The sequence below is a fragment of the Gadus morhua genome, chromosome 21 (assembly GCF_902167405.1).
Source record: "Gadus morhua chromosome 21, gadMor3.0, whole genome shotgun sequence".
Taxonomy (NCBI): Eukaryota; Metazoa; Chordata; class Actinopteri; order Gadiformes; family Gadidae; genus Gadus; species Gadus morhua.
Genome location: NC_044068.1, coordinates 450,001 through 462,345, shown reverse-complemented (window position 1 = coordinate 462,345; position 12,345 = coordinate 450,001). Strand labels below are relative to the sequence as shown.

General features: G+C 53.3%; 1 protein-coding gene across 1 annotated transcript in view; it reads right to left on the bottom strand.

Annotated features, from left to right (window-relative positions):
* Positions 1 to 1,574: 1,574 nt before the first annotated feature.
* col12a1b (collagen, type XII, alpha 1b) overlaps positions 1,575 to 12,345 on the bottom strand; it is a 104,972-nt gene continuing 94,201 nt past the window's right edge. The window contains 11 exon segments of the mRNA XM_030345255.1: positions 1,575 to 1,717; positions 2,463 to 2,648; positions 2,814 to 2,880; positions 3,588 to 3,623; positions 3,720 to 3,791; positions 4,726 to 4,779; positions 4,911 to 4,964; positions 7,292 to 7,345; positions 9,106 to 9,201; positions 10,070 to 10,123; positions 11,562 to 11,654. Of these exon segments, the coding sequence (XP_030201115.1) occupies positions 1,590 to 1,717; positions 2,463 to 2,648; positions 2,814 to 2,880; positions 3,588 to 3,623; positions 3,720 to 3,791; positions 4,726 to 4,779; positions 4,911 to 4,964; positions 7,292 to 7,345; positions 9,106 to 9,201; positions 10,070 to 10,123; positions 11,562 to 11,654 (894 nt within the window). The 3' untranslated portion in view covers positions 1,575 to 1,589.

The window sequence follows — 12,345 nt, the reverse complement described above, 5'->3', positions numbered from 1 at the left end:
TTCTAAGGGGGGTTCTGAGAGGGGTTCTAAGGGGGTTCTAAGAGGGGTTCTAAGGGGTTCTAAGAGGGGTTCTAAGGGGGTTCTAAGGGGGGTTCTGGGGGGTTCTAAGAGGGGTTCTAAGGGGGGTTCTAAGGGGGGTTCTGAGGGGGTTCTAAGGCGGGTTCTAGGAGGGGCGGTTCTTGAGGGGTTCTAAGGGGGCGTTCTGACGGGCGGTTCTAAGGGGGGTTCTTGACGAGGGGTTCCTAAGGTGGTTCTAAGGGTGGTCTGAGGGCGGTTCTGGGAGGGTTCCTGAGGGTGATTTCCTGGCGGCTGCCTTACTCTCTGTATCCTTGTTCCGTTGATAGGGGCATGCCCACCGGCACTGGGACGATGTCGCAAGATTACCCTCCGCCGGCCCTGGGGGGCCCCTCACCCCGGGCGTGTGCCCTGTGCGGCCGGGGGCCCGCGGGGCCGCGCTCGCCTGGGGGTCCCCGTGGCCCCTGTGTCCCGGCTTCTCACCGGGCGGAACCTGGGGACGCAAACACACATTAGAGGGGATCACAGCGGAACAGAGGACGACACGAAACCACTTCAGACCAGAGATCAGGGACATTAGACGGGGATAAGAGGAGATATTGAGTTCATATTGGTTGAGAGATTAGATGAGATCAGAAAAGGGGTAATATTAAATCAGATCACATTGTATTAGTGGTGATAATAAATGATGATTGTAGACATGCGTTACCACTGGGGACCTCATTTAGTAAAATTAGGTTTCACTTGAATAATTCTCAGAAAGTAGGAATACCGACGCATGCCCCACTGACAGAACCCCCCTCTGAGTTTCCTCGTCCCAGTCTGACTCCATGAAGTCACATCCGCACTAATGGGACCGGATTCACTTCTAACAATGTGTGTGTGTGTGTGTGTGTGTGTGTGTGTGTGTGTGTGTGTGTGTGTGTGGGAGAGAGAGAGGAGATAGAGAGAGAAGGGATTTACTGATCCCTCTCTCTGGTCCGTCTAGACGTCCTCTGAGCCAGACACACACACACACACACACACACACACACACACACACACACACACACACACACACACACACACACACACACACACACCACACACACACACACACACACACACACACACCAGATGTGGTGAGTAGAGGCAGAGGGGGAGGAGAGGAAGGAGAGAGGAGGAAGGGAGGGGGTTGGAATGAATCATAACTCTCTACTCACAACTCTGGATCTACTATCACACACACACACACACACACACGCACACACACAAAGATACACACACACACACACACACACACAGATATAGACACACACACACACGCACACACACACAAAGACACACATACAATCACACACAGCTATAGATACACACACTCACACTCAGAGATATACACACACACACACACACACACACACACACACACACACACACACACACACTGGTGACGAGCGTCGGCCCAAACTTGCTGACTCTCCACGACTGGACCACTATGACCTCGTTCTCCCGCCCCCTTCCGTCCCACACACACTGCCGCTTCCTGAGGGTGCGCGCGCCGCTACGCTACGCAGCTGGAGGCTAGCAGCTGGACGCTAGCCGCTAGCCGCAGGCTGCAGGGCTGGAGGGGGGGAGGGGGGGGGCTGTACCGTACCTTGGGGACCTCTCTGTCCTCTCTGGCCCACACCTGCCGGGCCTCGCTCGCCCTTCTCGCCCGCCGCACCTGCAGGTGACACACACACAAACGCACACACGCACACACACACACACACACACAAACAGAGGAGTTAGCCCCGGTGGAACACAAGGTTATGACCTCATGAGGCAACGCATCCCAGAAGAATGATGTCACTGAAAAAGATGATGTCGCACTACAGAGCCAATATGTCCCACTACAGAACGATGATGTCACAAGCTACAGAACGATGATGTTACACACTGGAGAACAATGATGTCACGCGCTACAGGACGATGGTGTCTCACGCTACAGAACGATGATATCACACGTTACACAATAATGATGTCAACCACTGGAGAACATTAATGTCACACACTACAGAAGGATGACGTCAAACGCTCCAGGACGATGATGTCGCACGCTCTAGAACGATGATGTCACACGCTACAGAACGATGTCACACGTTACAGAACGATGATGTCACAGGCTACAGAATGACGATGTCACAGGCTACAGAACGATGATGTCACACACTACAGAACGATGATGTCACAGGCTACAGAACGATGATGTCACAGGCTACAGAACGACGATGTCACAGGCTACAGAACGATGATGTCACACGCTACAGAGCGATGATGTCACACGCTACAGAACGATGATGTCACACGCTACAGAGCAACGCCGCTCTGCAGGTCATGTCGGTGGCAGTGACCAAACACGTTGCCGTGACGTCGTGATATGGGTCATGACCCGTATCGGTGAAGGGGGGTGCGGTCCCCACACGTACCTCTCTCCCCCAGTTGCCCGGGTAACCCTGGGCCGCCGGGGAAACCGTTCCTCCCCGTCTGGCCGGGCTCTCCGCGGGTGCCCTGACCTCCGGGGGGCCCCGGGGGTCCGGTCGGCCCCGGTGTGCTGCTGCCACGGTAACCGCTGGGGATCTGGTTGATCATGGAGCTGACGCGGGACATTTGTGCTGCGGAGCCCGGGAGAGGAAACAAAAGCATTCTCAAGACACCTGAGGAGACACCTGAGGAGACACCTGAGGAGACACCTGAGGAGACACCGGAGGAGACACCTGAGGAGACACCTGAGGAGACACCTGAGGAGACACCTGAGGTGGTGTGCTGAGCGGACTCACCGTTGACCAGCTGCTCACAGACCTGCCTGGCGATGGAGCGCATCATGTTCTGGGGAGCGAAGTCGCCCTGGGGACGGACACAAAGACACACGGACACACAGACACACGGACACACGGACACACGGAGACACAGACACACGGACACACGGAGACACAGACACACAGAGACACGGACAGACACACGGACACACAGAGACACGGACACACGGACACACAGACACACAGAGACACAGACAGACACACGGACAGACACACGGACACACAGAGACACGGACACACGGACACACGGACACACGGACACACGGACACACGGACACACAGTGAGTCGGGACCGCAGACGTCAGAGGTCAGAGGTCAGGTGCCTTCACCCCGCCCCCCTACCAGACCGGACCGGTCGGACCCTGCAGAGGTCTCAGGAAGCTCCTGGCTGCAGAACATGTGGAGAAGGCTCATGCTGCATGAGCCTTCTCCACATGTTCTGCAGCCAGGAGCTTCCTCAGACCTCCGCCTTCATCCACATTTATATTTAGCAGAAGCTTTAATCCAAAGCGACTTACAATAAGTACACTTGTCAGAAGAAAGAGAAACAAAAATGTATCTCTGTCGGTACAGTGAGGAGGTTCATAGAACCAAGTGCCGAGCACTAACCATCACTAGGTTAACCCGTTCCCCGTACACAACAGAGACAGCTCGAGTGCCGCCTCCACCTCCACCTCCACCTCCACCCTCCCAGCCCCCAGGGTCCCCCTGACGTCTGCTCCACGCGGGACTCACCCTCTCTCCCTTGTCTCCCTTCACGCCGGACGAGCCCTGGACAGAGAGAAGAAGAAGGTCGTTAGGGTCGCATCCCCAAGGGGGGTCAGAGGTCGGGGGTGGGATGATGCAGTAGGGACGGTGGATGCTCACCGGAACGCCGTTGTCTCCGGGTTTTCCTGGTTGGCCCGCGTGTCCCGGACCGCCGGGAGATCCGGGAGCTCCCTGTTGGGGGGGGAGGAGGAGGGAAAAGGGGGGGTCCAATAGGGTCAGGGTTTGGCAAAGGTTGAACCCAATCTCACTCATAGATACACATACACACAGAGACAGACACACAGAAACACACACACCCACACACACACACACACACACACACACACGCTTGACATCATCAATAATCGACACTCAGGGAGTTCAATCTGACTCCAGCGCAGCTGCACTGTTCGTTCACCATCACAATGGTTTGACATTATGGTTAATACTAATGGTTTTGAACTGTAGATGTAATGGTTTTAAGCTGTAGCTGTAAGGGTTTTAAACTGTAGATGTAATCGTTTTAAACTGTAGATGTGGTTGTCTGGAGGACGTGGAGCAGGAGGAGGTAGGGGAGCAGTAGGAGGAAGAGGAGGAGGAGGTGGTGAAGCAGTAGGAGGAAGAGGAGGAGGAGGTGGTGAAGCAGTAGGAGGAAGACGAGGAGCAGCAGGAGGAGGTGGAGGAGGAGTAGGAGGAGGTGGAGGAGGAGTCGGAGCAGAAGAAGCAGGAGGAGGAGGAGGAGCAGAAGGAGGAGGAGGAGGAGGAGGTGGAGGAGGAGGAGGAGCAGAAGAAGCAGGAGGAGGAGGAGGAGCAGAAGGAGGAGCAGCAGGAGGTGGAGGTGGAGGAGGAGGAGGAGGAGGTGGAGGAGCAGAAGGAGGAGCAGCAGGAGGAGGAGGAGGAGGAGCAGCAGGAGGTGGAGGAGGAGGAGGAGGTGGAGGAGCAGAAGGAGGAGCAGCAGGAGGTGGAGGAGGAGGGGGAGGAGCAGCAGGAGGTGGAGGAGGAGGAGGAGGAGGAGGAGGTGGTTGCACTGGGTGGTGTCTGGTGTGAGAGCTGCGTGGTGGTCTGAGTGCTGCAGACTAAAGACTCTCAGGGGTCGGTCTGCACCACTGTACAGAGGTCAACGTACCATGGGCCCTGCGGGGCCCCTGGGTCCGGTCACGCCCTCTTTACCCGGGGGTCCCTGGAACGGCAAGAGAGGGGGAGAGGGGGGGGGGTTAATCACTGCTTCTGTTTCCCTTCAGACCCCTGTGGCGGCGCCTAGCGACCACACGGGCAGCCAATCAGAGCAGAGGAACCATGAGGAGGACTCACCCTGATCCCAGCCGGTCCGATGGGGCCCGGGGGCCCAGAGGTACCGGGGAGACCCTGTGGAGCGCACGCGCGCGCGCGCGCACACGCACACACGCACACACACACACACACACACACACACACACACACACACACACAGGTTCAGTCCAGCGAGTGTCCTTCACGACTCGCCTCCTAAATCTCCTCTCTTTAGTTCTTTGCGATCGTTTACTCAGAATCTCTTCTCTGGGTTATTTTCTTTTTATCTGTCAATCCCCGGATCGCCTTTGATGCCTGGCCGCACACTGACAGGCTACATGATGGATCCCAGATCCATCTGATCAGCCCTCATAAGGTCGGGGGGGGGGGGGGGGGGGGGGGGGGCTGTGATCAGCACCACGTGGAGGAGCAGCTGCTCCAACACCGTCACCTGCGGCCCAGCCACAGCTACAGCTAACAGCTACAGCCCAGTCACAGCTAACAGCTACAGCCCAGTCACAGCTAACAGCTACAGCCCAGTCACAGCTAACAGCTACAGCCCAGTCACAGCTAACAGCAGTGCTTAATTTGAGGGGGAGCGCGCTCCGGAAGCTCTGACGTGCGCTCCGCCAGCTGGATCTGGAGTGAGTGAGTGAGTGAGTGAGTGAGTGAGTGAGTGAGTGAGTGAGTGTGTGTGTGTCTGTGTAATACTGTGTGCATGTGTGTTTTGTTCAGATGTGCAGCAAGAGAGGTTGGACTTGGAGTGACGCGAGTCGGTTGAGTGATGTGTGATAAATCTGCGAGGAGTTAGCGAAAGTGGCTGCGGAGAAGAGGGGCAAGAAGGCCAAAATGAACTTTATTATTATTATGGTTTTTGTGGTATTCTGGTATTGTTCTGGTTAATAATATGTATCTATTTTGTTAACGTGGCCAAGTTGTCATGCCAGATTGTTGTTCTAACTAGGCCTACTATAATCTATGAGGTAGACTATCTATTTGTTTTCATCTTTTGATGCGACGGAGATCCATTTTCAAGGACTTGGTGTATTTTGTTTTGTTGAGAATACAATGACTCAATGACGCACCTGCGAGTGCATGACATATTCCTCAACTGTTAGTAAACAACGGTAAACTTTATAACGTGTGGCTGTGTTTACTATTTTTTCTGGGTACATCCCCATTCACGAGGCTTTAGTAGGCTAATTTCTTGCAATGTTGACTAAATAAGTGTGGGTTGTTCGAAAGCGCCCACCAGAGCCCCCCCCCTTTTTTTTCTACTCGTCCTCAGCGCTCCGGGAGCTCCCACTTGACAAATTAAGCACTGGCTAACAGCTACAGCCCAGCTACAGCCCAGCCAGGAGCTCAGCACTAAGACTACACCGCAGCCGGTTAGCTGCTCGAGGCTAACAGCTAGCCAGCCACAGCCTGCCTGTAGCCAGCGTGCCGTTGGGCAAGGCAGGAGCTTTGACCGAACGACAGGATGCCTGGATGTGAAGTACGGTCTCACGGAGGTCCGGTCTGGACAGATGGTTTATTGAGCGATGGATGGCTGAAGGAGTGAGTGAGTGAGTGAGTGAGTGAGTGAGTGAGTGAGTGAGTGAGTGAGTGAGTGAGTGAGTGAGTGAGTGAGTGAGTGAGTGAGTGAGTGAGTGAGCGAGTGAGTTTGAACCTACTGGGGCCGTCCAAGCTAAGAACGTACGCACACTTGCGGGGTCCTATTAAGAGACACTTCAGAGAAAAAGCAGCACAATAAAAGCCTCAACTGCCAGCACTTTATCTGGATTCCAGAGTAAAAGCGCTGTCAGGCGGAGCTGAGCCTGATGCGTGGTGCGCTCGATGCGTGACGTCCACTAAGCCCCCCATCCATCTCCAGGGAGCTCCGGTGGAGGTGTTCCAACCGCTACCGGCTAACGGCTTTGACTCGCAGGAATCCTGTCCGTACTGCAGGAGCACCTCATCGCTCAGCGAAGGCCATCCTCTCCCCGGTGTTTTCATTGGTCATCGCCCCCGCCCGTCTCTGAGTGACGGGTGGAGATCTAACCAGGAACATCTCCTCTCAGCTCCGCAAGAAGGATTGGGAGAGGAGAACAGATGCTCAGCACGCTCCCTCGTTACAGACTTCTGATTGGTCCCTGGCATCAGTCTTTGTTCCTCACTCTTAAGAAGGGCTTTATCGAGAAGTAATCTTTCAAAAGCCTGGACTCTGCACTCCCCCCTGACTCTCTCCCTCCCTCCCGCCCTCCCTCTCTCTCTCCCTCTCCCTCTCTCTCTCCTCCCTTTTGTGATATAGTGAGCGTGGCTCCGTGGCCGGGCGAGAGGCCAGAGTGGTAGTCTGACAGCAGAACCTTTTGGTTTCCTGTTTTGAGTCTCCCCCCTCCCCCCCCCCCCCTCCCCAACGGGACCCCGGCCAGGAGAACACATACCTTCATCCCAGGAAGGCCTGAGTCACCAGGATCTCCCTTAGGTCCTGGTCGGCCCTGTAGAGGAGAGAGAAGGAGAGAGGGGGAGAGAGAGAGAGAGGAAAAGAGAGAGGAGGGGGGAGAGAGAAAGAGAGAGAGAGGGGGGAGGGGTGAGAGAGTGAGAGAGACAGAGAGGGAGAGAGAGAGAGAGAAGGGGAGAGGGAGAGGGGAGGAGAGGGGGAGAGGGAGAGAGAGAGAGAGAGAGAGAGAGAGAGAGAGAGAGAGAGAGAGAGAGAGAGAGAGAGAGAGAGAGAGAGAGAAGGGGAGAGGGAGAGAGAGAGAGAGAAGGGGAGAGGGAGAGGGGAGGAGAGGGGGAGAGGGAGAGAGAGAGGGGGGGAGAGAGAGAGAAGGAGAGTAAGAGGTGGGAGAGACACAGAAGACGATTCAGCGAGGGGAGGGTGGAGGAAGATGTGAACTGCCACAACACGTCGCGCTTTGCGGTCATTAAAACGCCAAGTCGCTAAAATCCATGTTCCCGGCGCCGGGACAGCGGGTTTAGGCCTGGAGCACGGCCGGTGGGGGCGGCCGGGAATAGAACCTCTGGATCATCTCGTGTGGATTTATGAACCCCGAGTGATGGAGGCTTTAAAGTCTCTCAGACGTTCAGATTCAAATACCGCCAGGGCGTCCAGAACGAGGCCAGATGAGGTCGGGGCGTAACTCACAGGGTCGCGAACCCCTCCCCTCTTTAAGGGGATTAAACCCCCTCTCTTTAAGGGGATTAACCTCCTCTCTTTAAGGGGATTAAACCCCCTCTCTTTAAGGGGATTAACCTCCTCTCTTTAAAGGGATTAACCCCCTCTCTTTAAGGGGATTAACCCCCTCTCTTTAAGGGGATTAACCTCCTCTCTTTAAGGGGATTAACCTCCTCTCTTTAAGGGGATTAACCCCTCTCTTTAAGGGGATTAACCCCCTCTCTTTAAGGGGATTAACCCCCTCTCTTTAAGGGGATTAACCCCCTCTCTTTAAGGGGATTAACCTCCTCTCTTTAAGGGGATTAACCTCCTCTCTTTAAAGGGATTAACCCCCTCTCTTTAAGGGGATTAACCCCCTCTCTTTAAGGGGATTAACCTCCTCTCTTTAAGGGGATTAACCCCCTCTCTTTAAGGGGATTAACCCCCTCTCTTTAAGGGGATTAACCTCCTCTCTTTAAGGGGATTAACCTCCTCTCTTTAAGGGGATTAACCTCCTCTCTTTAAAGGGATTAACCTCCTCTCTTTAAGGGGATTAACCCCCTCTCTTTAAGGGGATTAACCCCCTCTCTTTAAGGGGATTAACCTCCTCTCTTTAAGGGGATTAACCCCCTCTCTTTAAGGGGATTAACCCCCTCTCTTTAAGGGGATTAACCCCCTCTCTTTAAAGGGATTAACCTCCTCTCTTTAAGGGGATTAACCTCCTCTCTTTAAGGGGATTAACCTCCTCTCTTTAAGGGGATTAACCCCCTCTCTTTAAGGGGATTAACCCCCTCTCTTTAAGGGGATTAACCTCCTCTCTTTAAGGGGATTAACCCCCTCTCTTTAAGGGGATTAACCCCCTCTCTTTAAGGAGTTAGGACAGCAGCGACCGCGGCCCCACCTGTGAACCCTCTCCTAACGAGGAGCACCGCTACGGCCGCTTGGCCCCGAGGGGTCAGAGGTCAGGGGTCAGAGAGCCCTCACCTGGAACCTTAGGGGTCGGAGAGGCGTGGCCCTCAGGGGTCACAGAGCTCAGGGGTCAGAGCACTCATGTGGCCCTCAGAATTAGTGTGTGTGTGTGTGTGTGGGGGGGGGGTTACTTACAGCTTCTCCTGGGAGGGACATGCCGCTGGGGCCCTGGGGCCCGGGTAGACCCAGGGGTCCGGGGAGCCCCATCACCCCAGGGTGGCCCAAAGGCCCCTGGGAGGGGGGAGGAGGAGACCGGTTAGAGACACTGGACCGGCGCAGAGACCGGCAGCAACAGGAGACGATACAGAAACACAATGTGAACATATACACTGAGGGCATGGGTCAAACGCTTTTATCCAACGCGTACATTTGTAAGAAGAAGAGCAACAACAATATATCTCTGTGGGAACAGTAAGGATGCTCATAAAACCAAGTGCCAAGCACTAACAACCACAAGGTTAACCCATTCCCCGTACACAACAGAGACATATAGGATAAGACGCTACACCATGCTAAGTACTATATTTAAGTGCAAGGACGTACGACATACAATATGTCTCTATATGTCTCTTTCAATATTCTGTATGTCGATTTAAGTTTGCGTATTTTGTATTTCCTAGCGTTGTCTGGTTTTTAACGTGATCTCTGTGTTCTGGTCGTGTCCTGAACCTCTTCTGCAGTGACAGCCAGGACCCCTGAGTGGGATAATGGAGGATATGGCCTCCTCAGTCAGTCAGTTCATCTGGGCCCGGTTCCCAGCGTCTCACATGCTACTGTGTGAATCAACAACAGATCCTGGGTGACAGCTGCTGCTGTTAGCTCTGTTGTCGGGCCGGAGATCAACCGGGTTTAAAAGGTGGATCTGGAATGTGGATTATTTATCTTACAGTCTTTATTCTATTTATTTTAAACAGTTACTCTTATTTCTCTCTGGCTCTCTGCAGGCTGTTCTGTAGAAGTCTGGCAAAACCAGAAGACAAAATACCAAACGCTGCCTGAACACATAAGGTAAACACCCAGCCTTCGACCTCGCTGGCGTTACCAGGGCAGTGGGTGCGGCTGCTGTACAGGGCAGGGCTCATCCCGGGGGCGTACTCACAGCTATTCCGGTCTCTCCGCGCTCCCCTCGGAGACCCTTGGATCCCGGGGCACCCTGGGGAGGAGAGAGGGAGTCGTCAGGTGAAGCCTTCCGTTAAATCAACGTTGGACTGCAGCTGGAGTCAATCTGTGCGCTGCGATACGTTCACTGAATAGGAACAAATGTGTGCTGGCTCGCAGCGGCTATTTGGTCCCTTATTTTCATTCACCATTTAGCGTATTTGGCTTAAAAGTAACTTACCCACCATCATATAGATGACATAAACACTGACGGATGGCTAATGAATATTCAACAGAGGGTCATTTCGTTTTGGTGGGCCTAAGTCCATCGTTCCATGAATTCTACGGAGGGTATTACCTCAAATATACAAGTGAAATACTGCGGTGAGAACTTTTTTCTTTCCATAAAATGCTCTTTATATTACGAGCGTCCGAACCGGCAGATGTAGAACAAAGTTTGGCCAGGAACCGCTCCAGGAAAATAGGTCAGGTTTTATGAGGCGGAGACGACATGTTTTGCTTGGTTACAAGACTTCATGGTGCAGTACTCTCCTCCACTCTCTACCTCCACTCCTCCACAGCACGACTCTGAAGAAGCGGAAGGACTGGGATCTCAGAGAGGAATCAGGACTGTTAGCTTAGAGAACCAGGACTGTTAGCTTAGAGAACCAGGACTGTTAGCTTAGAGAACCAGGACTGTTAGCTTAGAGAACCAGGAATGTTAGCTTAGAGAAACAGGACTGTTAGCTTAGAGAACCAGGACTGTTAGCTTAGAGAACCAGGACTGTTAGCTTAGAGGACCAGGACGGTTAGCTTAGAGAACCAGGAGAACGGTCAGCTAAGAGAAGAACTAGGAGGACTGCTCTGTTATCGACTGGATGGGAGATGGGAGGACAGGAGGCAATATGGAGGAAAGAAAGAAAGAATGAGAGAAACTAAGATCAATAAAGAAAGAAAATAGGATAATATGCAAATAAAGACAGAGAAAGAAAGAAAGAAAGAAAGAAAGAAAGAAAGAAAGAAAGAAAGAAAGAAAGACAGAAGGACAGAAGGAACAAAATAAGAAAGAAGATATGGGACAGATTCAGAAACTAAAGCCAGAGTCCTAGCGTTGTTGTTGGCCCAGACTGCGGTAGATATGAACACTTACGAAGATAAGGTGGATTTAGGCTTAGGGATGTGCTCCCTCGCTCTCCTTGTTTTACTGGTCTGTATATCTGTCATCGACATCGTACTCTATACCTGACGTCCCAGAGAGGGCGGGACCTAATCTACAAAATAAGGGTCACGTCCATTTTGACAGACTTGTCCATTTCGACGACCAAGTCTAACGGAAAACCTTGGATCACCGTGCTGACCGGTGAAGGTGCAGCGTTGTGGGAGTCTGGGCGTACTCCTGCTCCACAAAGCCCTTCTGTCAGAGGGCTGTATGGAGGAGGAGTCCTGGGGGGGGGGCTGTATAGAGGGTCTCTTCAGAGGCAGGTTGATCTTACCACCGGGCCGATGGGTCCCTGCTCCCCGGTGCTGGAGCTGTCCGAGGCGCAGGTGCAGGCGTTGGGCAGAGCGGGACACTTGGCCTCCTCCCTCTGGGGGAAGAAGAAGAAGAAGAAGAGGGCGCCGTCAATATAATGGACCCACACTGTCTGTATCTATCAGTCTAAGACCAGTGTCCGTTAAGGTGGAGCCACACTTTCTGTATCTATCAGTCTAAGACCAGTGTCCGTTAAGGTGGACCCACACTGTCTGTATCTATCAGTCTAAGACCAGTGCCAGTTAAGGTGGAGCCACACTGTCTGTATCTATCAGTCTAAGACCAGTGTCCGTTAAGGTGGACCCACACTGTCTGTATCTATCAGTCTAAGACCAGTGTCCGTTAAGGTGGACCCACACTGTCTGTATCTATCAGTCTAAGACCAGTGCCAGTTAAGGTGGAGCCACACTGTCTGTATCTATCAGTCTAAGACCAGTGTCCGTTAAGGTGGACCCCCGCTGTCTGTAGTTCTGGTGTCCGGTTCACATGCAGGTTGTAAAGGAAGGACTATTATAAAGGAAGGAGTGATGAGGTTGGTGATGGGTCGGTCGCTGGTTGGTTGGTTTCTGTTTAGTTACTGATTGTTTTGAGTAACGGACAGAGGACTAGTCAGCAGTACAGAGGACTAGTCAGCAGTACAGAGGACTAGTCAGCAGTACAGACGACTAGTCAGCAGTACAGACGACTAGTCAGCAGTACAGAGGACTAGTCAGCAGTACAGAGGACTAGTCAGCAGTACAGAGGAC